Below are 26,771 nucleotides of genomic sequence, written 5' to 3'. Positions count from 1 at the left end.
AGAACAATTTCACCCAACTTGGGACTCCTGCCAACTCCCTCCCCTGTCTCCCCAGTGGCCAGTTTTAATTCCTAACAGCTCCCCGATTTCGGGGGGTGTCCAATTTAGTGCTGAAAGCGAACGAGTGCTGCAGATAACGTGCCGTGCAACACGTGAGTCCTGTACTGGGGCGGGTGAATGGATGTTGTTTCATTGATGAGGGGGCAGGGGAAAATGTTGCATCGTTTGCAAGTTTGAGAGGGTGCAGAGTCTCTGCTGGGAAAGCCTCCAGCGTTGAGGGGAGGCTGGCTACGCCAATCTAGGCAGCAATTTCCAAACTGCTTTGTCGGGTTGCAGACTGACTTAGACGCTGAGATTCAGCCCTGGAAGCAGATTGATGAGGTCCCCCCCCCCCCCCCAACCACCCCCACCACCACAGAGCTGGGAGCTGCTGATTCAGGTTCGTTGAGGGCTTCTCCGTTCCTGCCTGCTTGAGTTTCCAGGTGACTCATTGCTTTTGAGTGGGAGTCTGGGAGGGGAGTTGGAGTTGAGCAGGGGGTGTGTGTGTTAGTCACAGGAGAGGGGTTGTTGAGATTGGAGGGGGCAAGGGAGAAGGATTCTCTCTGCTTCAGCCAGTAGTGTGTGTGTCCCAAGTGGTGGCTTAGAGTTGTATACAAAGAAAAGTACAGCACAGGAACAGGCCCTTCGGCCCTCCAAGCCCGTGCCGACCATGCTGCCCGACTAAACTACAATCGTCTACACTTCCTGGGTCCGTATTCCTCCATTCCCATCCTATTCATGTATTTGTCAAGATGCCCCTTAAACGTCACTATCGTCCCTGCTTCCACCACCTCCTCCGGCAGCGAGTTCCAGGCACCCACTACCCTCTGTAAAAAAACGTGCCTCGTACATCTCCTCTAAACCTTGCCCCTCGCACCTTAAACCTATGCCCCCTAGTAATTGACCCCTCTCCCCCGGGGAAAAGCCTCTGACTATCCACTCTGTCTATGCCCCTCATAATTTTGTAGACCTCTATCAGGTCGCTCTTCAACCTCCGTCGTTCCAGTGAGAACAAACCGAGTTTATTCAACTGCTCCTCATAGCTAATGCCCTCCATACCAGGCAACATTCTGGTAAATCTCTTCTGCACCCTCTCTAAAGCCTCCACATCCTTCTGGGAGTGTGGTGACCAGAATTGAACACTATACTCCAAGTGTGGCCTAACTAAGGTTCTACACAGCTGCAACATGACTTGCCAATTCTTATACTCAATGCCCCGGCCAATGAAGGCAAGCATGCCGTATGCCTTCTTGACTACCTTCTCCACCTGTGTTACCCCTTTCAGTGACCTGTGGACCTGTACTCCTTGATCTCTTTGACTTTCAATACTCTTGAGGGTTCTACCATTCACTGTATATTCCCTACCTGCATTAGACCTTCCAAAATACATTACCTCACATTTGTCCGGATTAAGCTCCATCTGCCATCTCTCCGCCCAAGTCTCCAAACAATCTAAATCCTGCTGTATCCTCTGACAGTCCTCATTGCTATCGGCAATTCCACCAACCTTTGAGTCGTCTGCAAACTTACGAATCAGACCAGTTACATTTTCCTCCAAATCATTTATATATACTACAAAGAGCGAAGGTCCCAGCACTGATCCCTGCGGAACACCACTAGTCACAGCCCTCCAATTAGAAAAGCACCCTTCCATTGCTACTCTCTGCCTTCTAGGACCTAGCCAGTTCTGTATCCACCTTGCCAGCTCACCCCTGCCTAAGATCTTTCCTAAAATCCCCTGTAAATCTGTGACCCCCGTGTGTGCGTGGGTTTCCTCTGGGTGCTCCGGCTTCCTCCCACAGTCCAAAGACGTGCAGGATAGTTGGGGTTCGGGGTCCAGGGTGAGAGAGTGGGTCTAGATAGGGTGCTTTTTTTTTTTTTTTTTTGGAGGTTCATTGTCGACTTGATGGCCCGAATGGCCGACTTGTGCACTGTAGGGATTCAACGATGCACCCTTATGAAGGGGGAAAAGTCCGTTCCGATCTACTCTACTCTATCTACGACCCTCGGAATTTTGTACACCTCACTCAGGACCCCCCTCAGCCTTCTTTGCTCCAAGTCGAACAACCGCGCGGCCTCCCTCCATGGCTGAAGTGCTCCAGCCCAGGGTAACATCCAGGTGAATCTCCTCTGCACCCTCTCCAGTGCAATCACCTCCTTCCAAGGCTGTGAGCTGTGAGGAGGATACATAGATCCTTCAGCGGGATTTGAGTGAGTGGGCAAATAACGGTAGCACAAGTGGACAGCACTGTGGCTTCACAGCGCCAGGGTCCCAGGTTCGATTCCCCGCTGGGCCACTGTCTGTGCGGAGTCTGCACGTCCTCCCCGTGTGTGCGTGGGTTTCCTCCGGGTGCTCCGGTTTCCTCCCACAGTCCAAAGACGTGCAGGTTAGGTGGACTGGCCGTGATAAATTGCCCTTAGTGACCAAAAACGGCAAGGAGGGGTTACGGGGGGTAGGGTGGGAGCGAGGGCTTAAGTGGGTCGGTGCAGACTCGATGGGCCGAATGGCCTTCTGCACTGCATGTTCCATAGTGGGGTGACCAGAATGGCACGCAGTACTCCAGCTGTGGTCTAAATGATATTGACACTCGAGGAATAATCCAGATACTCCGGGTAATAGAACATTGCAGCGCAGTACAGGCCCTTCGGCCCTCGATGTTGCGCCGACCTGTGAAACCACTCTAAAGCCCATCTACACTATTCCCTTATCGTCCATATGTCTATCCAATGACCATTTGAATGCCCTTAGTGTTGGCGAGTCCACTACTGTTGCAGGCAGGGCATTCCACGCCCTTACTACTCTCTGAGTAAAGAACCTACCTCTGACATCTGTCTTATATCTATCTCCCCTCAATTTAAAGCTATGTCCCCTCGTGCTAGACATCACCATCCGAGGAAAAAGGCTCTCACTGTCCACCCTATCCAATCTTCCGATCATCTTGTATGCCTCAATTAAGTCACCTCTTAACCTTCTTCTCTCTAACGAAAACAGCCTCAAGTCCCTCAGCCTTTCCTCATAAGGTCTTCCCTCCATACCAGGCAACACTCTGGTAAATCTCCTCTGCACCCTTTCCAATGCTTCCACATCCTTCCTATAATGCGGCGACCAGAATTGCACGCAATACTCCAAATGCGGCTGCACCAGAGTGTTGTACAGCTGCAACATGAACTCATGGCTCCGAAACTCAATCCCTCTACCAATAAAAGCTAACACACCGTATGCCTTCTTAACAACCCTCAAAACCGATCTGGGAACCTGGGTTCGAAACCCACCGTGGCAGACGGTGAGATTTGAATTCAATATCTGGGATTGAAAATCTTTTGCGATGATAAAACCACAATCGATCGTCGTAAAAATCCATCCACAAACGTCCTTTTGGGAAGTGAGGTTGCCTTCCTTGCCCAGTCTGGCCTCACGGGATTCCAGACTCTCTCAGCGATGGGATTGTCTCCGAAACGGCCGACGTGGCCACAGTTTTCCAGGGCAAAGAGGGAGGGGGGAACAGATACTGGTGGTGCCATTTTGAAATGAAGTTGTTCTTCTGTGTCCCTGTCCAGGCGAAGTGACAGGTCTGTGTCTCGCTCTCCGTCACACCGCGGGAGCGACAGAGCTGACATGGATAGTGTGCTCGAGAGGCCGAGCTGCGTGGTCTGGGGTAAGTGGCTGTGCTTGGATTCCCCCCTTTGCTCTCTCTTTTTCCCCCCCCCTCACACTCTCTTCTCTTCCCCCCCCCCCTCGCTCTCCCCCCCCCTCGCTCTCCCCCCCCTCGCTCTCCCCCCCCCTCGCTCTCCCCCCCCCCTCGCTCTCCCCCCCCCTCGCTCTCCCCCCCCCCCCTCGCTCTCCCCCCCCCTCGCTCTCCCCCCCCCCTCGCTCTCCCCCCCCCTCGCTCTCCCCCCCCCCCTCGCTCTCCCCCCCCTCGCTCTCCCCCCCTCGCTCTCCCCCCCTCGCTCTCCCCCCCCTCGCTCTCCCCCCCCCTCGCTCTCCCCCCCTCGCTCTCCCCCCCTCGCTCTCCCCCCCCTCGCTCTCCCCCCCTCGCTCTCCCCCCCTCGCTCTCCCCCCTCGCTCTCCCCCCCTCGCTCTCCCCCCCTCGCTCTCCCCCCTCGCTCTCCCCCCCTCGCTCTCCCCCCCTCGCTCTCCCCCCCTCGCTCTCCCCCCCTCGCTCTCCCCCCTCGCTCTCCCCCCCTCGCTCTCCCCCCCCTCGCTCTCCCCCCCCTCGCTCTCCCCCCCCCTCGCTCTCCCCCCCCCTCGCTCTCCCCCCCCCTCGCTCTCCCCCCCCCCTCGCTCTCCCCCCCCCTCGCTCTCCCCCCCCCTCGCTCTCCCCCCCCCTCGCTCTCCCCCCCCCGCCCCCCCTCGCTCTCCCCCCCCCTCGCTCTCCCCCCCCCTCGCTCTCCCCCCCCCTCGCTCTCCCCCCCCCTCGCTCTCCCCCCCCCCTCGCTCTCCCCCCCCCCTCGCTCTCCCCCCCCCCTCGCTCTCCCCCCCCCTCGCTCTCCCCCCCCCCTCGCTCTCCCCCCCCCCCTCGCTCTCCCCCCCCCCCTCGCTCTCCCCCCCCCCTCGCTCTCCCCCCCCTCGCCCTCGCTCTCCCCCCCCTCGCTCTCCCCCCCCCTCGCTCTCCCCCCCCCTCGCTCTCCCCCCCCCCTCGCTCTCCCCCCCCCTCGCTCTCCCCCCCCCTCGCTCTCCCCCCCCCTCGCTCTCCCCCCCCCTCGCTCTCCCCCCCCCTCGCTCTCCCCCCCCCTCGCTCTCCCCCCCCCCTCGCTCTCCCCCCCCCCCTCGCTCTCCCCCCCCCCTCGCTCTCCCCCCCCCCTCGCTCTCGCTCCCCCCCCCTCGCTCTCCCCCCCCTCGCTCTCCCCCCCCTCGCTCTCCCCCCCCTCGCTCTCCCCCCCCCTCGCTCTCCCCCCCCCTCGCTCTCCCCCCCCCTCGCTCTCCCCCCCCCCTCGCTCTCCCCCCCCTCGCTCTCCCCCCCCTCGCTCTCCCCCCCCCTCGCTCTCCCCCCCCTCGCTCTCCCCCCCCTCGCTCTCCCCCCCCCTCGCTCTCCCCCCCCTCGCTCTCCCTCCCCCCCCTCGCTCTCCCCCCCCCTCGCTCTCCCCCCCCCTCGCTCTCCCCCCCCTCGCTCTCCCCCCCTCGCTCTCCCCCCCTCGCTCTCCCCCCCTCGCTCTCCCCCCCTCGCTCTCCCCCCCTCGCTCTCCCCCCCTCGCTCTCCCCCCTCGCTCTCCCCCCCTCGCTCTCCCCCCCTCGCTCTCCCCCCCTCGCTCTCCCCCCCTCGCTCTCCCCCCCTCGCTCTCCCCCCCTCGCTCTCCCCCCCTCGCTCTCCCCCCCCTCGCTCTCCCCCCCTCGCTCTCCCCCCCTCGCTCTCCCCCCCTCGCTCTCCCCCCCTCGCTCTCCCCCCCTCGCTCTCCCCCCCTCGCTCTCCCCCCCTCGCTCTCCCCCCCTCGCTCTCCCCCCCTCGCTCTCCCCCCCTCGCTCTCCCCCCCTCGCTCTCCCCCCCTCGCTCTCCCCCCCTCGCTCTCCCCCCCTCGCTCTCCCCCCCTCGCTCTCCCCCCCTCGCTCTCCCCCCCTCGCTCTCCCCCCCTCGCTCTCCCCCCCTCGCTCTCCCCCCCTCGCTCTCCCCCCCTCGCTCTCCCCCCCTCGCTCTCCCCCCCTCGCTCTCCCCCCCTCGCTCTCCCCCCCTCGCTCTCCCCCCCTCGCTCTCCCCCCCTCGCTCTCCCCCCCTCGCTCTCCCCCCCTCGCTCTCCCCCCCTCGCTCTCCCCCCCTCGCTCTCCCCCCCTCGCTCTCCCCCCCTCGCTCTCCCCCCCTCGCTCTCCCCCCCTCGCTCTCCCCCCCTCGCTCTCCCCCCCTCGCTCTCCCCCCCTCGCTCTCCCCCCCTCGCTCTCCCCCCCTCGCTCTCCCCCCCTCGCTCTCCCCCCCTCGCTCTCCCCCCCTCGCTCTCCCCCCCCTCGCTCTCCCCCCCCTCGCTCTCCCCCCCTCGCTCTCCCCCCCTCGCTCTCCCCCCCTCGCTCTCCCCCCCTCGCTCTCCCCCCCTCGCTCTCCCCCCCTCGCTCTCCCCCCCTCGCTCTCCCCCCCTCGCTCTCCCCCCCTCGCTCTCCCCCCCTCGCTCTCCCCCCCTCGCTCTCCCCCCCTCGCTCTCCCCCCCTCGCTCTCCCCCCCTCGCTCTCCCCCCCTCGCTCTCCCCCCCTCGCTCTCCCCCCCTCGCTCTCCCCCCCCTCGCTCTCCCCCCCTCGCTCTCCCCCCCCTCGCTCTCCCCCCCTCGCTCTCCCCCCTCGCTCTCCCCCCCTCGCTCTCCCCCCCTCGCTCTCCCCCCCTCGCTCTCCCCCCCTCGCTCTCCCCCCCTCGCTCTCCCCCCCTCGCTCTCCCCCCCTCGCTCTCCCCCCCCTCGCTCTCCCCCCCTCGCTCTCCCCCCCTCGCTCTCCCCCCCTCGCTCTCCCCCCCTCGCTCTCCCCCCCTCGCTCTCCCCCCCTCGCTCTCCCCCCCTCGCTCTCCCCCCTCGCTCTCCCCCCTCGCTCTCCCCCCCTCGCTCTCCCCCCCTCGCTCTCCCCCCCTCGCTCTCCCCCCCTCGCTCTCCCCCCCTCGCTCTCCCCCCCTCGCTCTCCCCCCTCGCTCTCCCCCCCTCGCTCTCCCCCCCTCGCTCTCCCCCCCTCGCTCTCCCCCCCTCGCTCTCCCCCCCTCGCTCTCCCCCCCTCGCTCTCCCCCCCTCGCTCTCCCCCCCTCGCTCTCCCCCCCTCGCTCTCCCCCCCTCGCTCTCCCCCCCTCGCTCTCCCCCCCTCGCTCTCCCCCCCTCGCTCTCCCCCCCTCGCTCTCCCCCCCTCGCTCTCCCCCCCTCGCTCTCCCCCCCTCGCTCTCCCCCCCTCGCTCTCCCCCCCTCGCTCTCCCCCCCTCGCTCTCCCCCCCTCGCTCTCCCCCCCTCGCTCTCCCCCCCTCGCTCTCCCCCCCTCGCTCTCCCCCCCTCGCTCTCCCCCCCTCGCTCTCCCCCCCTCGCTCTCCCCCCCTCGCTCTCCCCCCCTCGCTCTCCCCCCCTCGCTCTCCCCCCCTCGCTCTCCCCCCCCTCGCTCTCCCCCCCTCGCTCTCCCCCCCTCGCTCTCCCCCCCTCGCTCTCCCCCCCTCGCTCTCCCCCCCTCGCTCTCCCCCCCTCGCTCTCCCCCCCTCGCTCTCCCCCCCTCGCTCTCCCCCCCTCGCTCTCCCCCCCTCGCTCTCCCCCCCTCGCTCTCCCCCCCTCGCTCTCCCCCCCTCGCTCTCCCCCCCTCGCTCTCCCCCCCTCGCTCTCCCCCCTCGCTCTCCCCCCCTCGCTCTCCCCCCCTCGCTCTCCCCCCCTCGCTCTCCCCCCCTCGCTCTCCCCCCCTCGCTCTCCCCCCCTCGCTCTCCCCCCCTCGCTCTCCCCCCTCGCTCTCCCCCCCTCGCTCTCCCCCCCTCGCTCTCCCCCCCTCGCTCTCCCCCCTCGCTCTCCCCCCTCGCTCTCCCCCCCTCGCTCTCCCCCCTCGCTCTCCCCCCCTCGCTCTCCCCCCCTCGCTCTCCCCCTCGCTCTCCCCCCCTCGCTCTCCCCCCCTCGCTCTCCCCCCCCTCGCTCTCCCCCCCTCGCTCTCCCCCCCTCGCTCTCCCCCCCTCGCTCTCCCCCCCTCGCTCTCCCCCCCTCGCTCTCCCCCCCTCGCTCTCCCCCCTCGCTCTCCCCCCCTCGCTCTCCCCCCCTCGCTCTCCCCCCCCTCGCTCTCCCCCCCTCGCTCTCCCCCCCTCGCTCTCCCCCCCCTCGCTCTCCCCCCCTCGCTCTCCCCCCTCGCTCTCCCCCCTCGCTCTCCCCCCCTCGCTCTCCCCCCCTCGCTCTCCCCCCCTCGCTCTCCCCCCCTCGCTCTCCCCCCCTCGCTCTCCCCCCCTCGCTCTCCCCCCCTCGCTCTCCCCCCCTCGCTCTCCCCCCTCGCTCTCCCCCCCTCGCTCTCCCCCCCTCGCTCTCCCCCCCTCGCTCTCCCCCCCCTCGCTCTCCCCCCCTCGCTCTCCCCCCCTCGCTCTCCCCCCCCTCGCTCTCCCCCCTCGCTCTCCCCCTCGCTCTCCCCCCTCGCTCTCCCCCCCTCGCTCTCCCCCCCTCGCTCTCCCCCCCTCGCTCTCCCCCCCTCGCTCTCCCCCCCTCGCTCTCCCCCCTCGCTCTCCCCCCCCTCGCTCTCCCCCCCTCGCTCTCCCCCCCTCGCTCTCCCCCCCTCGCTCTCCCCCCCTCGCTCTCCCCCCCTCGCTCTCCCCCCCTCGCTCTCCCCCCCTCGCTCTCCCCCCCTCGCTCTCCCCCCCTCGCTCTCCCCCCCTCGCTCTCCCCCCCTCGCTCTCCCCCCCTCGCTCTCCCCCCCTCGCTCTCCCCCCCTCGCTCTCCCCCCCTCGCTCTCCCCCCCCTCGCTCTCCCCCCCTCGCTCTCCCCCCCTCGCTCTCCCCCCCTCGCTCTCCCCCCCTCGCTCTCCCCCCCTCGCTCTCCCCCCCTCGCTCTCCCCCCCTCGCTCTCCCCCCCTCGCTCTCCCCCCCTCGCTCTCCCCCCCTCGCTCTCCCCCCCTCGCTCTCCCCCCCCTCGCTCTCCCCCCTCGCTCTCCCCCCCTCGCTCTCCCCCCCTCGCTCTCCCCCCCTCGCTCTCCCCCCTCGCTCTCCCCCCCTCGCTCTCCCCCCCTCGCTCTCCCCCCTCGCTCTCCCCCCCTCGCTCTCCCCCCCTCGCTCTCCCCCCCTCGCTCTCCCCCCCTCGCTCTCCCCCCCTCGCTCTCCCCCCCTCGCTCTCCCCCCCTCGCTCTCCCCCCCTCGCTCTCCCCCCCCTCGCTCTCCCCCCCTCGCTCTCCCCCCCTCGCTCTCCCCCCTCGCTCTCCCCCCTCGCTCTCCCCCCTCGCTCTCCCCCCCTCGCTCTCCCCCCTCGCTCTCCCCCCCTCGCTCTCCCCCCCTCGCTCTCCCCCCCTCGCTCTCCCCCCCTCGCTCTCCCCCCCTCGCTCTCCCCCCCTCGCTCTCCCCCCCTCGCTCTCCCCCCCTCGCTCTCCCCCCCTCGCTCTCCCCCCCTCGCTCTCCCCCCTCGCTCTCCCCCCCTCGCTCTCCCCCCCTCGCTCTCCCCCCTCGCTCTCCCCCCCTCGCTCTCCCCCCCTCGCTCTCCCCCCCTCGCTCTCCCCCCTCGCTCTCCCCCCCTCGCTCTCCCCCCCTCGCTCTCCCCCCCTCGCTCTCCCCCCCTCGCTCTCCCCCCCTCGCTCTCCCCCCCTCGCTCTCCCCCCCTCGCTCTCCCCCCCTCGCTCTCCCCCCCTCGCTCTCCCCCCCTCGCTCTCCCCCCTCGCTCTCCCCCCCTCGCTCTCCCCCCCTCGCTCTCCCCCCTCGCTCTCCCCCCCTCGCTCTCCCCCCCTCGCTCTCCCCCCCTCAGCTCTCCCCCCTCGCTCTCCCCCCTCGCTCTCCCCCCTCGCTCTCCCCCCTCGCTCTCCCCCCCTCGCTCTCCCCCCCTCGCTCTCCCCCCCCTCGCTCTCCCCCCCCTCGCTCTCCCCCCCTCGCTCTCCCCCCCTCGCTCTCCCCCCCTCGCTCTCCCCCCCTCGCTCTCCCCCCCTCGCTCTCCCCCCCTCGCTCTCCCCCCTCGCTCTCCCCCCCTCGCTCTCCCCCCCTCGCTCTCCCCCCCTCGCTCTCCCCCCCTCGCTCTCCCCCCCTCGCTCTCCCCCCCTCGCTCTCTCCCCCCCTCGCTCTCCCCCCCTCGCTCTCCCCCCCTCGCTCTCCCCCCCTCGCTCTCCCCCCCTCGCTCTCCCCCCCTCGCTCTCCCCCCTCGCTCTCCCCCCCTCGCTCTCCCCCCTCGCTCTCCCCCCCTCGCTCTCCCCCCCTCGCTCTCCCCCCCTCGCTCTCCCCCCCTCGCTCTCCCCCCTCGCTCTCCCCCCCCTCGCTCTCCCCCCCTCGCTCTCCCCCCCTCGCTCTCCCCCCCTCGCTCTCCCCCCTCGCTCTCCCCTCCCCCCTCGCTCTCCCCCCCCTCGCTCTCCCCCCCTCGCTCTCCCCCCCTCGCTCTCCCCCCCTCGCTCTCCCCCCCTCGCTCTCCCCCCCTCGCTCTCCCCCCCCTCGCTCTCCCCCCCTCGCTCTCCCCCCCTCGCTCTCCCCCCCTCGCTCTCCCCCCCTCGCTCTCCCCCCCTCGCTCTCCCCCCCTCGCTCTCCCCCCCTCGCTCTCCCCCCCTCGCTCTCCCCCCCTCGCTCTCCCCCCCTCGCTCTCCCCCCCTCGCTCTCCCCCCCTCGCTCTCCCCCCCTCGCTCTCCCCCCCTCGCTCTCCCCCCCTCGCTCTCCCCCCCTCGCTCTCCCCCCTCGCTCTCCCCCCCTCGCTCTCCCCCCCTCGCTCTCCCCCCCTCGCTCTCCCCCCTCGCTCTCCCCCCCTCGCTCTCCCCCCCCTCGCTCTCCCCCCCCTCGCTCTCCCCCCCCTCGCTCTCCCCCCCTCGCTCTCCCCCCCTCGCTCTCCCCCCCTCGCTCTCCCCCCCTCGCTCTCCCCCCCTCGCTCTCCCCCCCTCGCTCTCGCCCCCCCCCTCGCTCTCCCCCCCTCGCTCTCCCCCCCTCGCTCTCCCCCCTCGCTCTCCCCCCCTCCGCTCTCCCCCCCTCGCTCTCCCCCCTCGCTCTCCCCCCTCGCTCTCCCCCCTCGCTCTCCCCCCCTCGCTCTCCCCCCCTCGCTCTCCCCCCCTCGCTCTCCCCCCCTCGCTCTCCCCCCCTCGCTCTCCCCCCCTCGCTCTCCCCCCCCTCGCTCTCCCCCCCTCGCTCTCCCCCCCTCGCTCTCCCCCCCTCGCTCTCCCCCCCTCGCTCTCCCCCCCTCGCTCTCCCCCCCTCGCTCTCCCCCCCTCGCTCTCCCCCCCCTCGCTCTCCCCCCCCTCGCTCTCCCCCCCTCGCTCTCCCCCCCTCGCTTCCCCCCCCCCCTCGCTCTCCCCCCCCCCCCTCCCCCCCTCGCTCTCCCCCCCTCGCTCTCCCCCCCCTCGCTCTCCCCCCCTCGCTCTCCCCCCCTCGCTCTCCCCCCCTCGCTCTCCCCCCCTCGCTCTCCCCCCCTCGCTCTCCCCCCCTCGCTCTCCCCCCCTCGCTCTCCCCCCTCGCTCTCCCCCCCTCGCTCTCCCCCCCTCGCTCTCCCCCCCTCGCTCTCCCCCCCTCGCTCTCCCCCCCTCGCTCTCCCCCCCTCGCTCTCCCCCCTCGCTCTCCCCCCCTCGCTCTCCCCCCTCGCTCTCCCCCCCTCGCTCTCCCCCCCCTCGCTCTCCCCCCCTCGCTCTCCCCCCTCGCTCTCCCCCCCTCGCTCTCCCCCCCTCGCTCTCCCCCCCTCGCTCTCCCCCCCCTCGCTCTCCCCCCCTCGCTCTCCCCCCCTCGCTCTCCCCCCCTCGCTCTCCCCCCCTCGCTCTCCCCCCCTCGCCTCTCCCCCCTCGCTCTCCCCCCCTCGCTCTCCCCCCCTCGCTCTCCCCCCCTCGCTCTCCCCCCCTCGCTCTCCCCCCCTCGCTCTCCCCCCCTCGCTCTCCCCCCTCGCTCTCCCCCCCTCGCTCTCCCCCCTCGCTCTCCCCCCCTCGCTCTCCCCCCTCGCTCTCCCCCCCTCGCTCTCCCCCCCTCGCTCTCCCCCCCTCGCTCTCCCCCCCTCGCTCTCCCCCCCTCGCTCTCCCCCCCTCGCTCTCCCCCCCTCGCTCTCCCCCCCCTCGCTCTCCCCCCCTCGCTCTCCCCCCCTCGCTCTCCCCCCCTCGCTCTCCCCCCCCTCGCTCTCCCCCCCTCGCTCTCCCCCCTCGCTCTCCCCCCCTCGCTCTCCCCCCCTCGCTCTCCCCCCCTCGCTCTCCCCCCCTCGCTCTCCCCCCTCGCTCTCCCCCCCTCGCTCTCCCCCCCTCGCTCTCCCCCCCTCGCTCTCCCCCCTCGCTCTCCCCCCCTCGCTCTCCCCCCCTCGCTCTCCCCCCCTCGCTCTCCCCCCCTCGCTCTCCCCCCCTCGCTCTCCCCCCTCGCTCTCCCCCCTCGCTCTCCCCCCTCGCTCTCCCCCCTCGCTCTCCCCCCCTCGCTCTCCCCCCCTCGCTCTCCCCCCTCGCTCTCCCCCCCTCGCTCTCCCCCCCTCGCTCTCCCCCCCTCGCTCTCCCCCCTCGCTCTCCCCCCCTCGCTCTCCCCCCCTCGCTCTCCCCCCCCTCGCTCTCCCCCCCTCGCTCTCCCCCCCTCGCTCTCCCCCCCTCGCTCTCCCCCCTCGCTCTCCCCCCCTCGCTCTCCCCCCTCGCTCTCCCCCCTCGCTCTCCCCCCTCGCTCTCCCCCCCTCGCTCTCCCCCCCTCGCTCTCCCCCCCTCGCTCTCCCCCCCTCGCTCTCCCCCCCTCGCTCTCCCCCCCTCGCTCTCCCTCGCTCTCCCCCTCGCTCTCCCCCCCCCCCTCGCTCTCCCCCCCTCGCTCTCCCCCCCTCGCTCTCCCCCCCCCCTCGCTCTCCCCCCCTCGCTCTCCCCCCTCGCTCTCCCCCCCTCGCTCTCCCCCCCTCGCTCTCCCCCCCTCGCTCTCCCCCCTCGCTCTCCCCCCTCGCTCTCCCCCCCGCTCCTCGCTCTCCCCCCCTCGCTCTCCCCCCTCGCTCTCCCCCCTCGCTCTCCCCCCTCGCTCTCCCCCCCCTCCGCTCTCCCCCCTCGCTCTCCCCCCTCGCTCTCCCCCCCTCGCTCTCCCCCCTCGCTCTCCCCCCTCGCTCTCCCCCCCTCGCTCTCCCCCCCTCGCTCTCCCCCCCTCGCTCTCCCCCCCTCGCTCTCCCCCCCTCGCTCTCCCCCCCTCGCTCTCCCCCCCTCGCTCTCCCCCCTCGCTCTCCCCCCCTCGCTCTCCCCCCTCGCTCTCCCCCCTCGCTCTCCCCCCCTCGCTCCTCTCCCCCCCTCGCTCTCCCCCCCTCGCTCTCCCCCCTCGCTCTCCCCCCCTCGCTCTCCCCCCCTCGCTCTCCCCCCCTCGCTCTCCCCCCCTCGCTCTCCCCCCCTCGCTCTCCCCCCCTCGCTCTCCCCCCCTCGCTCTCCCCCCTCGCTCTCCCCCCCTCGCTCTCCCCCCCTCGCTCTCCCCCCCTCGCTCTCCCCCCCTCGCTCTCCCCCCCTCGCTCTCCCCCCCTCGCTCTCCCCCCTCGCTCTCCCCCCCTCGCTCTCCCCCCCTCGCTCTCCCCCCCTCGCTCTCCCCCCTCGCTCTCCCCCCCTCGCTCTCCCCCCCTCGCTCTCCCCCCCTCGCTCTCCCCCCTCGCTCTCCCCCTCGCTCTCCCCCCCTCGCTCTCCCCCCCTCGCTCTCCCCCCCTCGCTCTCCCCCCCTCGCTCTCCCCCCCTCGCTCTCCCCCCCCTCGCTCTCCCCCCCTCGCTCTCCCCCCCTCGCTCTCCCCCCCCTCGCTCTCCCCCCCTCGCTCTCCCCCCCTCGCTCTCCCCCCCTCGCTCTCCCCCCCTCGCTCTCCCCCCCTCGCTCTCCCCCCCTCGCTCTCCCCCCCCCTCGCTCTCCCCCCCTCGCTCTCCCCCCCTCGCTCTCCCCCCCCTCGCTCTCCCCCCCTCGCTCTCCCCCCTCGCTCTCCCCCCCTCGCTCTCCCCCCCTCGCTCTCCCCCCCTCGCTCTCCCCCCCTCGCTCTCCCCCCCTCGCTCTCCCCCCCTCGCTCTCCCCCCCCTCGCTCTCCCCCCCTCGCTCTCCCCCCCCTCGCTCTCCCCCCCTCGCTCTCCCCCCCTCGCTCTCCCCCCCTCGCTCTCCCCCCTCGCTCTCCCCCCTCGCTCTCCCCCCCTCGCTCTCCCCCCCTCTCTCGCTCTCCCCCCTCGCTCTCCCCCCCTCGCTCTCCCCCCCCTCGCTCTCCCCCCCTCGCTCTCCCCCCCCCCCTCGCTCTCCCCCCCCCCCCCTCGCTCTCCCCCCCCCCCCTCGCTCTCTTCCCCCCCCCCTCGCTCTCTTCCCCCCCCCCTCGCTCTCTTCCCCCCCCCCTCGCTCTCTTCCCCCCCCCTCGCTCTCTTCCCCCCCCCCTCGCTCTCTTCCCCCCCCCCTCGCTCTCTTCCCCCCCCCCTCGCTCTCTTCCCCCCCCCCTCGCTCTCTTCCCCCCCCCCTCGCTCTCTTCCCCCCCCCCCTCGCTCTCTTCCCCCCCCCCTCGCTCTCTTCCCCCCCCCCTCGCTCTCTCCCCCCCCCCCCCCCTCGCTCTCTCCCCCCCCCCCCCCTCGCTCTCTCCCCCCCTCGCTCTCTCCCCCCCCCTCGCTCTCTCTTTTTCCCCCCCCTTTGCCTGGCCTCTACTCTTCCCCCCGACCCCCCTCTCCCCCTCGCTCGCCCCCTCTGGCCCCCCCACCCCCCCTCGCGCGTGCTCGCCCCCCCCCCCCCCCCCACCCTGCCTGACTCTGAACTTTGACCCCCTCCTCAGGGTGTGAGCTGAACGCCCAGCAGAAGACCTTCACATTCACTGCCAAGGAAAACCTGTTGGAGCATCAGCTGATCATCGGCACGGTAACCATCCCAGTTCGTAACGATGGCGGGAGTGGGGGGGGCGCGGGGGGAAGGGCTGAGGGAATGGGGCTGAGCAGGAGATCATGGTTGTGATGAACAGTCACTATTACTGTACCCTTTGCATCATGTGAGGTGATGTCCCCTTTAAGACGGGGGTTGGAACCCTGGGGGACTCCGCCTCCGGCTCCGCCCACCTGGGAGTCGTATATACGGGGCCGGCACCCAGTTAGCACCCGTCTCTGCACTGGGCTAGTTCTCAGCTTATTGAAGCCGCCTTTACCGTTTTCCTCTCTGAGCGTCGTCATTGTGGGGACAACACTGGTCAAGGTGGAGTAACGGTAAATAGGTGAACCTTGACCCTCCGGGGCCTGCGGTCAAAACTGACTTGGAGAGAGGAACTTTCAACGTTCCACGGAGGACTACTTTGGTTATTGATACAGGGCTACGGGGAGAGCGCGGGGCAGTGGGATTAGTTTGGGGATTGATACAGGGCTATGGGGAGAGTGGGGCAGTGGGATTAGTTTGGGGATTGATACAGGGCTATGGGGAGAGTGGGGCAGTGGGATTAGTTTGGGATTGATACAGGGCTACGGGGAGAGCGCGGGGCAGTGGGATTAGTTTGGGATTGATACAGGGATATGGGGAGAGTGGGGCAGTGGGATTAGTTTGGGATTGATACAGGGCTATGGGGAGAGAGTGGGGCAGTGGTATTAGTTTGGGGATTGATACAGGGCTATGGGGAGAGAGTGGGGCAGTGGTATTAGTTTGGGGATTGATACAGGGCTACGGGGAGAGAGCGGGGCAGTGGGATTAGTTTGGGGATTGATACAGGGCTATGGGGAGAGTGGGGCAGTGGGATTAGTTTGGGGATTGATACAGGGCTATGGGGAGAGTGGGGCAGTGGGATTAGTTTGGGGATTGATACAGGGCTACGGGGAGAGGGCGGGGCAGTGGGATTAGTTTGGGGATTGATACAGGGCTATGGGGAGAGTGGGGCAGTGGGATTAGTTTGGGATTGATACAGGGCTATGGGGAGAGAGTGGGGCAGTGGGATTAGTTTGGGGATTGATACAGGGCTATGGGGAGAGTGGGGCAGTGGGATTAGTTTGGGACTGATACAGGGCTATGGGGAGAGAGCGGGGCAGGGAGATTAGTTTGGGGATTGATACAGAGCTACGGGGAGAGGGCGGGGCAGTGGGATTAGTTTGGGGATTGATACAGGGCTATGGGGAGAGAGTGGGGCAGTGGGATTAGTTGGGGATTGATACAGGGCTATGGGGAGAGTGGGGCAGTGGGATTAGTTGGGGATTGATACAGGGCTATGGGGAGAGTGGGGCAGTGGGATTAGTTTGGCGATTGATACAGGGCTAAGGGGAGAGCGCGGGGCAGTGGGATTAGTTGGGGATTGATACAGGGCTATGGGGAGAGTGGGGCAGTGGGATTAGTTGGGGATTGATACAGGGCTATGGGGAGAGTGGGGCAGTGGGATTAGTTTGGCGATTGATACAGGGCTAAGGGGAGAGCGCGGGGCAGTGGGATTAGTTTGGGGATTGAGACAGGGCTATGGGGAGAGTGGGGCAGTGGGATTAGTTTGGGGATTGATACAGGGCTACGGGGAGAGAGTGGGGCAGTGGGATTAGTCTGGCGATTGATACAGGGCTAAGGGGAGAGCGCGGGGCAGTGGGATTAGTTTGGGATTGATACAGGGCTATGGGGAGAGTGGGGCAGTGGGATTAGTTTGGGGATTGATACAGGGCTATGGGGAGTGGGGCAGTGGGATTAGTTTGGGATTGATACAGGGCTATGGGGAGAGTGGGGCAGTGGGATTATTTTGGGATTGATACAGGGCTATGGGGAGAGAGGGGGGCAGTGGGATTAGTTTGGGGATTGATACAGGGCTATGGGGAGAGTGTGGGGCAGTGGGATTAGTTTGGGGATTGATACAGGGCTATGGGGAGAGTGGGGCAGTGGGATTAGTTTGGGATTGATACAGGGCTATGGGGAGAGTGGGGCATTGGGATTAGTTTGGGATTGATACAGGGCTATGGGGAGAGAGTGGGGCAGTGGGATTAGTTTGGGGATTGATACAGGGCTATGGGGAGAGTGGGGCAGTGGGATTAGTTTGGGATTGATACAGAGCTATGGGGAGAGTGGGGCCGTGGGATTAGTTTGGGATTGATACAGGGCTATGGGGAGAGAGGGGGGCAGTGGGATTAGTTTGGGGATTGATACAGGGCTATGGGGAGAGTGTGGGGCAGTGGGATTAGTTTGGGGATTGATACAGGGCTATCGGGAGAGTGGGGCAGTGGGGTTAGTTTGGGATTGATACAGGGCTATGGGGAGAGAGTGGGGCAGTGGGATTAGTTTGGGGATTGATACAGGGCTATGGGGTGAGTGGGGCAGTGGGATTAGTTTGGGATTGATACAGGTCTATGGGGAGAGTGGGGCAGTGGGATTAGTTTGGGATTGATACAGGGCTATGGGGAGAGTGGGGCAGTGGGATTAGTTTGGGGATTGATACAGGGCTATGGGGAGAGTGGGGCAGTGGGATTAGTTTGGGATTGATACAGGGCTATGGGGAGAGAGTGGGTCTGTGGGATTAGTTTGGGATTGATACAGGGCTACGGGGAGAGTGGGGCAGTGGGATTAGTTTGGGGATTGATACAGGGCTATGGGGAGAGAGTGGAGCAGTGGGATTAGTTTGGGATTGATACAGGGCTATGGGGAGAGTGGGGCAGTGAGATTAGTTTGGGGATTGATACAGGGCAATGGGTATAGAGCGGGGCAGTGGGATTAGTTTGGGGATTGATACAGGGCTATGGGGAAAGAGTGGGGCAGTGGGATTAGTTTGGTTATTGATACAGGGCTATGGGGAGAGAGCGGGGCAGGGGGATTAGTTTGGGATTGATACAGGGCTATGGGGAGAGAGTGGGGCAGTGAGATTAGTTTGGGATTGATACAGGGCTACGGGCAGAGCGCGGGGCAGTGGGATTAGTTTGGGGATTGATACAGGGCTATGGGGAGAGTGGGGCAGTGGGATTAGTTTGGGGATTGATACAGGGCTATGGGGAGAGTGGGGCAGTGGGATTAGTTTGGCATTGATACAGGGCTATGGGGAGAGTGCTGCAGTGGGATCAGTTTGGGATTGATACAGGGCTATGGGGAGAGTGGGGCAGTGGGATTAGTTTTGGGATTGATACAGGGCTATGGAGAGAGAGCGGGGCAGGGAGATTAGTTTGGGGATTGATACAGGGCTATGGGGAGAGAGTGGGGCAGTGGGATTAGTTTGGGGATTGATACAGGGCTATGGGGAGAGTGGGGCAGTGGGATTAGTTTGGGATTGTTACACGGCTATGGGGAGAGAGTGGGGCAGTGGGATTAGTTTGGGGATTGATACAGGGCTATGGGGAGAGAGCGGGGCAGTGGGATTAGTTTGGGGATTGATACTGGGCTATGGGGAGAGAGTGGGGCAGTGGGATTAGTTTGGGATTGATAGAGGGCTACGGGGAGAGTGTTGCAGTGGGATTAGTTTGGGATTGATACACGGCTATGGGGAGAGAGTGGGGCACTGGGATTAGTTTGGGGATTGATACAGGGCTATGGGGAGAGAGTGGGGCAGTGGGATTAGTTTGGGGATTGATACAGGGCTATGGAGAGAGAGCGGGGCAGGGAGATTAGTTTGGGGATTGATACAGGGCTATGGGGAGAGAGTGGGGCAGCGGGATTAGTTTGGGGATTGATACAGGGCTATGGGGAGAGTGGGGCAGTGGGATTAGTTTGGGATTGTTACACGGCTATGGGGAGAGAGTGGGGCAGTGGGATTAGTTTGGGGATTGATACAGGGCTATGGGGAGAGAGCGGGGCAGTGGGATTAGTTTGGGGATTGATACAGGGCTACGGGGAGAGCGCGGGGCAGTGGGATTAGTTTGGGGATTGATACAGGGCTATGGGGAGAGAGTGGGGCAGTGGGATTAGTTTGGGGATTGATACAGGGCTATGGGGAGAGAGTGGGGCAGTGGGATTAGTTTGGGATTGATACAGGGCTATGGGGAGAGAGTGGGGCAGTGGGATTAGTTTGGGGATTGATACAGGGCTATCGGGAGAGTGGGGCAGTGGGATTAGTTTGGGGATTGATACAGGGCTATGGGGAGAGAGTGGGGCAGTGGGATTAGTTTGGGATTGATACAGGGCTATGGGGAGAGAGTGGGGCAGTGGGATTAGTTTGGGATTGATACAGGGCTATCGGGAGAGTGGGGCAGTGGGATTAGTTTGGGGATTGATACAGGTCTATGGGGAGAGTGGGGCAGTGGGATTAGTTTGGGGATTGATACAGGGCTATGGGGAGAGTGGGGCAGTGGGATTAGTTTGGGATTGATACAGGGCTATGGGGAGAGCGCGGGGCAGTGGGATTAGTTTGGGGATTGATACAGGGCTATGGGGAGAGAGTGGGGCAGTGGGATTAGTTTGGGGATTGATACAGGGCTATGGGGAGACAGTGGGGCAGTGGGATTAGTTTGGGATTGATACAGGGCTACGGGCAGAGCGCGGGGCAGTGGGATTAGTTTGGGGATTGATACAGGGCTATGGGGAGAGAGTGGGGCAGTGGGGTTAGTTTGGGATTGATACAGGGCTATGGGGAGAGCGCGGGGCAGTGGGATTAGTTTGGGATTGATACAGGGCTATGGGGAGAGTGGGGCAGTGGGATTAGTTTGGGATTGATACAGGGCTATGGGGAGAGTGGGGCAGTGGGATTAGTTTGGGGATTGATACAGGGCTATGGGGAGAGTGGGGCAGTGGGATTAGTTTGTGGATTGATACAGGGCTACGGGGAGAGCGCGGGGCAGTGGGATTAGTTTGGGGATTGATACAGGGCTATGGAGAGAGCGCGGGGCAGGGAGATTAGTTTGGGGATTGATACAGGGCTATGGGGAGAGAGTGGGGCAGTGGGATTAGTTTGGGGATTGTTACAGGGCTATGGGGAGAGTGGGGCAGTGGGATTAGTTTGGGATTGATACAGGGCTATGGGGAGAGTGGGGCAGTGGGATTAGTTTGGGGATTGATACAGGGCTATGGGGAGAGTGGGGCAGTGGGATTAGTTTGGGATTGATACAGGGCTATGGGGAGAGCGCGGGGCAGGGAGATTAGTTTGGGGATTGACACAGCTACGGGGAGAGTGGGGCAGTGGGATTAGTTTGGGGATTGATACAGGGCTATGGGGAGAGTGGGGCAGTGGGATTAGTTTGGGGATTGTTACAGGGCTATGGGGAGAGTGGGGCAGTGGGATTAGTTTGGGATTGATACAGGGCTATGGGGAGAGTGGGGCAGTGGGATTAGTTTGGGGATTGATACAGGGCTATGGGGAGAGTGGGGCAGTGGGATTAGTTTGGGATTGACACAGGGCTATGGGGAGAGCGCGGGGCAGGGAGATTAGTTTGGGGATTGACACAGGGCTACGGGGAGAGTGGGGCAGTGGGATTAGTTTGGGATTGATACAGGGCTATGGGGAGAGTGGGGCAGTGGGATTAGTTTGGGATTGATACAGGGCTATGGGGAGAGCGCGGGGCAGTGGGATTAGTTTGGGATTGATACAGGGCTATGGGGAGAGAGTGGGGCAGTGGGATTAGTTTGGGGATTGATACAGGGCTATGGGGAGAGTGGGGCAGTGGGATTAGTTTGGGGATTGATACAGGGCTATGGGGAGAGAGCGGGGCAGTGGGATTAGTTTGGGGATTGACACAGGTCTATGGGGAGAGAGTGGGACAGTGGGATTAGTTTGGGATTGATACAGGGCTATGGGGAGAGAGTGGGGCAGGGAGATTAGTTTGGGGCTTGATACAGGGCTATGGGGAGAGCGCGGGGCAGTGGGATTAGTTTGGGATTGATACAGGGCTATGGGGAGAGAGTGGGGCAGTGGGATTAGTTTGGGGATTGATACAGGGCTATGGGGAGAGTGGGGCAGTGGGATTAGTTTGGGATTGATACAGGGCTATGGGGAGAGCGCGGGGCAGGGAGATTAGTTTGGGGATTGACACAGCTACGGGGAGAGTGGGGCAGTGGGATTAGTTTGGGGATTGATACAGGGCTATGGGGAGAGTGGGGCAGTGGGATTAGTTTGGGGATTGTTACAGGGCTATGGGGAGAGTGGGGCAGTGGGATTAGTTTGGGATTGATACAGGGCTATGGGGAGAGTGGGGCAGTGGGATTAGTTTGGGGATTGATACAGGGCTATGGGGAGAGTGGGGCAGTGGGATTAGTTTGGGATTGACACAGGGCTATGGGGAGAGCGCGGGGCAGGGAGATTAGTTTGGGGATTGACACAGGGCTACGGGGAGAGTGGGGCAGTGGGATTAGTTTGGGATTGATACAGGGCTATGGGGAGAGTGGGGCAGTGGGATTAGTTTGGGATTGATACAGGGCTATGGGGAGAGCGCGGGGCAGTGGGATTAGTTTGGGATTGATACAGGGCTATGGGGAGAGAGTGGGGCAGTGGGATTAGTTTGGGGATTGATACAGGGCTATGGGGAGAGTGGGGCAGTGGGATTAGTTTGGGGATTGATACAGGGCTATGGGGAGAGAGCGGGGCAGTGGGATTAGTTTGGGGATTGACACAGGTCTATGGGGAGAGAGTGGGACAGTGGGATTAGTTTGGGATTGATACAGGGCTATGGGGAGAGAGTGGGGCAGGGAGATTAGTTTGGGGCTTGATACAGGGCTATGGGGAGAGCGCGGGGCAGTGGGATTAGTTTGGGATTGATACAGGGCTATGGGGAGAGAGTGGGGCAGTGGGATTAGTTTGGGATTGATACAGGGCTATGGGGAGAGTGCGGGGCAGTGGGATTAGTTTGGGGATTGATACAGGGCTACGGGAAGAGAGTGGGGCAGTGGGATTAGTTTGGGGATTGATACAGGGCTATGGGGAGGGTTGGCTCGTGGATAATTGTTTGCTGATGGGATGAAGCTCTCTATTGGTCTGTCCTTGCCATTACAGTTGTGCCTGGGCGCTGAATCGGAAGACGAATTGAACATTGTGACTCTCCGCTCCAAGAACTCGACGGGGAACAAGCCCATTCCCATCGCCTCGCTCCGGCGATCTGTCTTGCCCATGGTCAGTGTGTCCGTGTCGTCAGCAACTGTCTCTCCCGGGACGGTGCCTGGAATTATTTATCTAACCCCGTGCTGTCCCTGTCCTGGGAGTGTTTGATGGGGACAGTGTAGAGCGAGCTTTACTCTGTATCTAACCCCGTGTTGTACCTGTCCTGGGAGTGCTTGATGGGGACAGTGTAGAGGGAGCTTTACTCTGTATCTAACCCTGTGCTGTACCTGTCCTGGGACTGTTTGATGGGGACAGTGTCGAGGGAGCTTTGCTCTGTATCTAACCCCGTGCTGTACCTGTCCTGGGAGTGTTTGATGGGGACAGTGTCGAGGGAGCTTTGCTCTGTATCTAACCCCGTGCTGTACCTGTCCTGGGAGTGTTTGATGGGGACAGTGTAGAGGGAGCTTTACTCTGTATCTAACCCCGTGCTGTACCTGTCCTGGGAGTGTTTGATGGGGACAGTGTAGAGGGAGCTTTACTCTGTACCTAACCCCGTGTTGTACCTGTCCTGGGAGTGTTTGATGGGGACAGTGTAGAGGGAGATTTACTCTTTATCTAACCCTGTGCTGTACCTGTCCTGGGGCTGTTTGATGCGGACAGTGTAGAGGGAGCTTTGCTCTGTATCTAACCCCGTGCTGTACCTGTCCTGGGAGTGTTTGATGGGGACAGTGTAGAGGGAGCTTTACTCTGTATCTAACCCCATGCTGTACCTGTCATGGGAGTGTTTGATGGGGACAGTGTAGAGAGAGCTTTACTCTGTATCTAACCCCGTGCTGTACATGTCCTGGGAGTGTTTGATGGGGAATGTGTAGAGGGAGCTTTACTCTGTATCTAACCCCGTGCTGTACCTGTCCTGGGAGTGTTTGACGGGGACAGTGTAGAGGGAGCTTTACTCTGTATCTAACCCCGTGCTCTACCTGTCCTGGGAGTGTTTGATGGCACAGTGTAGAGGGAGCTTTACTCTGTATCTAACCCCGTGCTGTACCTGTCCTGGGAGTGTTTGATGGGGACAGTGTAGAGGGAGCTTTACTCTGTACCTAACCCCATGCTGCACCTGTCCTGGGAGTGTTTGATGGGGACAGAGTAGAGGGAGCTTTACTCTGTATCTAACCCCATGCTGCATCTGTCCTGGGAGTTTTTGATGGGGACAGTGTAGAGGGAGCTTTACTCTGTATCTGACCCCGTGCTGCACCTGTCCTGGGAGTGTTTGATGGGGGCAGTGTAGAGGGAGCTTTGCTCTGTACCTAACCCCGTGCTGTACGTGTCCTGGGAGTGTTTGATGGGGACAGTGTAGAGGGAGCTTTACTCTGTACCTAACCCCATGCTGCACCTGTCCTGGGAGTGTTTGATGGGGACAGTGTAGAGAGAGCTTTACTCTGTATCTAGCCCCGTGCTGTTCCTGTCCTGGGAGAGTTTGATGGGGACAGTGTAGAGGGAGCTTTACTCTGTATCTAACCCGTTGCTCTACCTGTCCTGGGAGTGCTTGATGCGGACAGTGTAGAGGGAGCTTTACTCTTTATCTAACCCCGTGTTGTACCTGTCCTGGGAGTGCTTGATGGGGACAGTGTAGAGGGAGCTTTACTCTGTATCTAACCCTGTGCTGTACCTGTCCTGGGACTGTTTGATGGGGACAGTGTCGAGGGAGCTTTCCTCTGTATCTAACCCCGTGTTGTACCTGTCCTGGGAGTGTTTGATGGGGACAGTGTAGAGGGAGCTTTACTCTGTATCTAACCCCGTGCTGTACCTGTCCTGGGAGTGTTTGATGGGGACAGTGTAGAGGGAGCTTTACTCTGTATCTAACCCTGTGATGTACCTGTCCTGGGAGTGTTTGATGGGGACAGTGTAGAGGGAGCTTCACTCTGTATCTAACCCCGTGCTGTACCTGTCCTGGGAGTGTTTGATGGGGACAGTGTAGAGGGAGCTTTACTCTGTATTTAACCCCGTGTTGTACCTGACCTGGGAGTGTTTGATGGGGACAGTGTAGAGGGAGCTTTACTCTGTATCTAACCCCGTGCTGTACCTGTCCTGGGAGTGTTTGATGGGGACAGTGTAGAGGGAGCTTTACTCTGTATCTAACCCTGTGATGTACCTGTCCTGGGAGTGTTTGATGGGGACAGTGTAGAGGGAGCTTTACTCTGTATCTAACCCCGTGCTGTACCTGTCCTGGGAGTGTTTGATGGGGACAGTGTAGAGGGAGCTTTACTCTGTATCTAACCCCGTGCTGTACCTGTCCTGGGAGTGTTTGATGGGGACAGTGCAGAGGGAGCTTTACACTGCATCTAACCCCGTGCTGTACCGTCCTGGGAGTGTTTGATGGGGACATTGTAGAGGGATCTTTACTCTCTATCTATCCCCGTGCTGTACCTGTCCTGGGAGTGTTTGATGGGGACAGTGTAGAGGGAGATTTAACTCGGATTGTCAGGATGGTAGTTGGGAGTGCGGAGATGATTTTCCTGGGACGATGGGAATGTCCCGTTGATGTTTACGGGCTGTCTCTTTTCCCGTGCAGATCAGTATTTCTGGGATTGACTGCACTCCGCCCGTTACGTTCACCCTCTCGTCGGGCTCTGGGCCTCTTTACATCAGTGGCCAGTACCTCATCCGTAAGTATCTCGTTGCCATGGCTACAGAATGAGGCCATTCAGCCCGTCCCCTCTGTCCTGGCCTCTGCCCGTCCTTCCCTCGCGCCACAGCCCGCCCCAGCGAGACGATGCCTGTCACCAATGGGCGAGGCCGTCTTCTCCCTGGAATGTTCTAGAAACGAGGGGGGGGTGGAATCGGTTCGATGGCCAATTGCTCACCCGCACCGGCCCATCCCCCACCACTGTTCCTCCTGTCATCTCCCCCTATCAAAGAACAGAGAAAAGTACAGCACAGGAACAGGCCCTTCGGCCCTCCAAGCCCGTGCCGACCATGCTGCCCGACTAAACTACAATCTTCTACACTTCCTGGGTCCGTATCCCTCTATTCCCATCCTATTCATATATTTGTCAAGATGCCCCTTAAACGTCACTATCGTCCCTGCTTCCACCACCTCCTCCGGCAGCGAGTTCCAGGCACCCACTACCCTCTGTGTAAAAAACCTGCCTCGTACATCTCCTCTAAACCTTGCCACTCGCACCTTAAACCTCTGCCCCCTAGTAATTGACCCCTCTACCCTGGGGAAAAGCCTCTGACTATCCACTCGGTCTATTCCCCTCAATAATTTTGTAGACCTCTATCAGGTCACCCCTCAACCTCCGTCGTTCCAGTGAGAACAAACCGAGTTTAGTCAACCGCTCCTCATTTCTAAATATCCCTGACTTGGCCCTCCCAACTCATCCCCAAATCCCTCGTCTCCCTCCCTGCTCGCTCTTTTCCCCCCCCCCTCCCCCCCCCATCTCTATTTGTGGACTTCACCCTGGATTCCCGGCCTCCAAGATGGCAGTCTCCTACATCTGAGCCTTCGCTTCCTTGGCTGTGGGGAGGGCATCAGCGCCTCGAGTCATTGACGGTGACGTGATTCGTGGACGACACGGCGGCACAGTGGTTAGCACTGTTGCTTCACAGCGCCAGGGTCCCAGGTTCGATTCCCCGCTGGGTCACTGTCTGTGCGGAGTCTGCACGTCCCCCCCCCCCCGTGTGTGCGTGGGTTTCCTCCGGGTGCTCCGGTTTCCTCCCACAGTCCAAAGACGTGCAGGTTAGGTGGATTGGCCGCGCTAAATTGCACTTGGTGTCCAAAAAGATTAGGAGGGGTTATCGGGTTTCGGGGAGAGGATGGACGTGAAATGAAATGAAAATCGCTTATTGTCACAAGTAGGCTTCAAATGAAGTTACTGTGAAAAGCCCCTAGTCGCCACATTCCGGCGCCTGTTCGGGGAGGCTGGTACGGGAATCGAACCGTGCTGCTGGCCTGCCTTGGTCTGCTTTGAAAGCCAGCGATTTAGCCCAGTGTGCTAAACCAGCCCAGTTGTGCAACCACCCCCGTAAGTGAGGGCTTAAGTGGGTCGGTGCAGACTCGATGGGCTGAATGGCCTCCTTCTGCACTGTACGTTCTATGTTCTAATAATAAAGATATCATCTTTTTACACTCGCTAGTCGAAGAACACTCCACTTCGGAGTCGGGAAGTGAAGAGCCCTGAATCCAGGAGAACGGAGAGGGAGCATGTCGGCCCACCTCCCAGCCCTCACTCTTATCTGCCCAATGAACATTAGGCGATGGAGTTCGACACGTGATGCTCGAGGTGTGTCGAGATGAATTTGCTTGGGTGCGGGACGCGGGGCGGTTGAAATATTTAGAATTGTTCTTGTCTTTCGAAGACGCGATGTTTGTTCGATTATTGGAAATCCGTGATGGCGTTGGGAATTCGTACATGAAACGACAACCGAATAAATATTGCAATTAATCTGATCTGTCTCTGATTCATGAATTAAAACAAAATGGCCGGGTTTCTGGCGCAGAAACACTAGCCCCGCCCCCTCATAATCGAGTCAACATATCGTGGTTTAGAGCTGTATACAGGCCAACATTACCCCGACGGAGACATGGCAAGTTACATTCGCTCCACACAAGTGCCCAGGCAATGACCATCTACTACAAGCGAGGATCGAACCATCGCCCCCTTGGCGTTCGATGGCGTTACCGTCGCTGAATCCCCCACATCCTGGGGGTTACCCATTGATCAGAAACTGAACTGGACCCAGCCATATAAACACTGCGGCTCCCAGAGCAGGTCAGAGGCTGGGAATCCTGAGGAGAGTGTGGCCTCCTAAAATGGCCGCCCGCAAAGGACGCTGGGAAAAGTGGCCAAGTTCGGGGGCAGACGGGCTGCAGCCGAGACTATTGAAACTGCTCAGGAAAAAGGCCATCCCGGGGCAATGGGCTTGATTGTGAATCGGCATTGACTGGCAGACTTGGTGGTGTCTGTTTTCCTTATTCGGGGAGGCCTACGTGTCTCAGCCGCCAACGAGCATGGCTGGTCGGGACATGTCCCCACCATCAAGGTGGCGGATCTTAATTGGACCCAATCGATCAGGGTGATCGAGCCCTGATTGATGGATCGGACATTTACCTGGGAACGGCCAATGTGGGGCGTAACCCTCTGGCGGTAAAAGTTGCTGCGCAACCCACCATTCGCTCTCTCGGGAGAAGCCAACAATGGTGACCCTTCACTGGCCGAAGAGGAAGACCACCCTCGCCATCGACGGAAGGACCAGTGTGAAAGGGGTTATTAGTGCATGAGTCGCAAAAAGTTGGTTTACAGGTGCAGCAGGTGATTAAGAAGGCAAATGGAGTTTTGTCCTTCATTGCTAGA

The 26,771-nt window shown here is 63.4% G+C and overlaps 1 protein-coding gene across 1 annotated transcript; it reads left to right on the top strand.

The window, feature by feature from the left end:
* On the top strand, window positions 1-25,862 carry LOC140422673 (nucleoplasmin-like). Its single transcript, XM_072507647.1, has 6 exons — window positions 1-152; window positions 3,598-3,695; window positions 14,302-14,384; window positions 21,373-21,489; window positions 23,987-24,080; window positions 25,555-25,862. The coding sequence occupies exons 2-6, from the start codon at window positions 3,656-3,658 to the stop codon at window positions 25,596-25,598; spliced, it is 378 nt and encodes a 125-aa protein (XP_072363748.1). The 5' UTR covers window positions 1-152; window positions 3,598-3,655; the 3' UTR covers window positions 25,599-25,862.
* The last annotated feature ends 909 nt before the right edge of the window (window positions 25,863-26,771 follow it).

The sequence above is a fragment of the Scyliorhinus torazame genome, chromosome 5, assembly GCF_047496885.1.
Source record: "Scyliorhinus torazame isolate Kashiwa2021f chromosome 5, sScyTor2.1, whole genome shotgun sequence".
In the NCBI taxonomy this organism is placed as follows: domain Eukaryota; kingdom Metazoa; phylum Chordata; class Chondrichthyes; order Carcharhiniformes; family Scyliorhinidae; genus Scyliorhinus; species Scyliorhinus torazame.
This window is presented reverse-complemented; position numbering and strand designations above follow the sequence as displayed.

Coding starts and splice junctions, on each gene's coding strand:
- LOC140422673 (XM_072507647.1), top strand. CDS start 3,656: ATGGATAGTGTGCTCGAGAGGCCGAGCTGCGTGGTCTGGG. Junction 3,696..14,301: donor GCCGAGCTGCGTGGTCTGGG/GTAAGTGGCTGT, acceptor CCCCCTCCTCAG/GGTGTGAGCTGAACGCCCAG. Junction 24,081..25,554: donor CAGTGGCCAGTACCTCATCC/GTAAGTATCTCG, acceptor TACACTCGCTAG/TCGAAGAACACTCCACTTCG.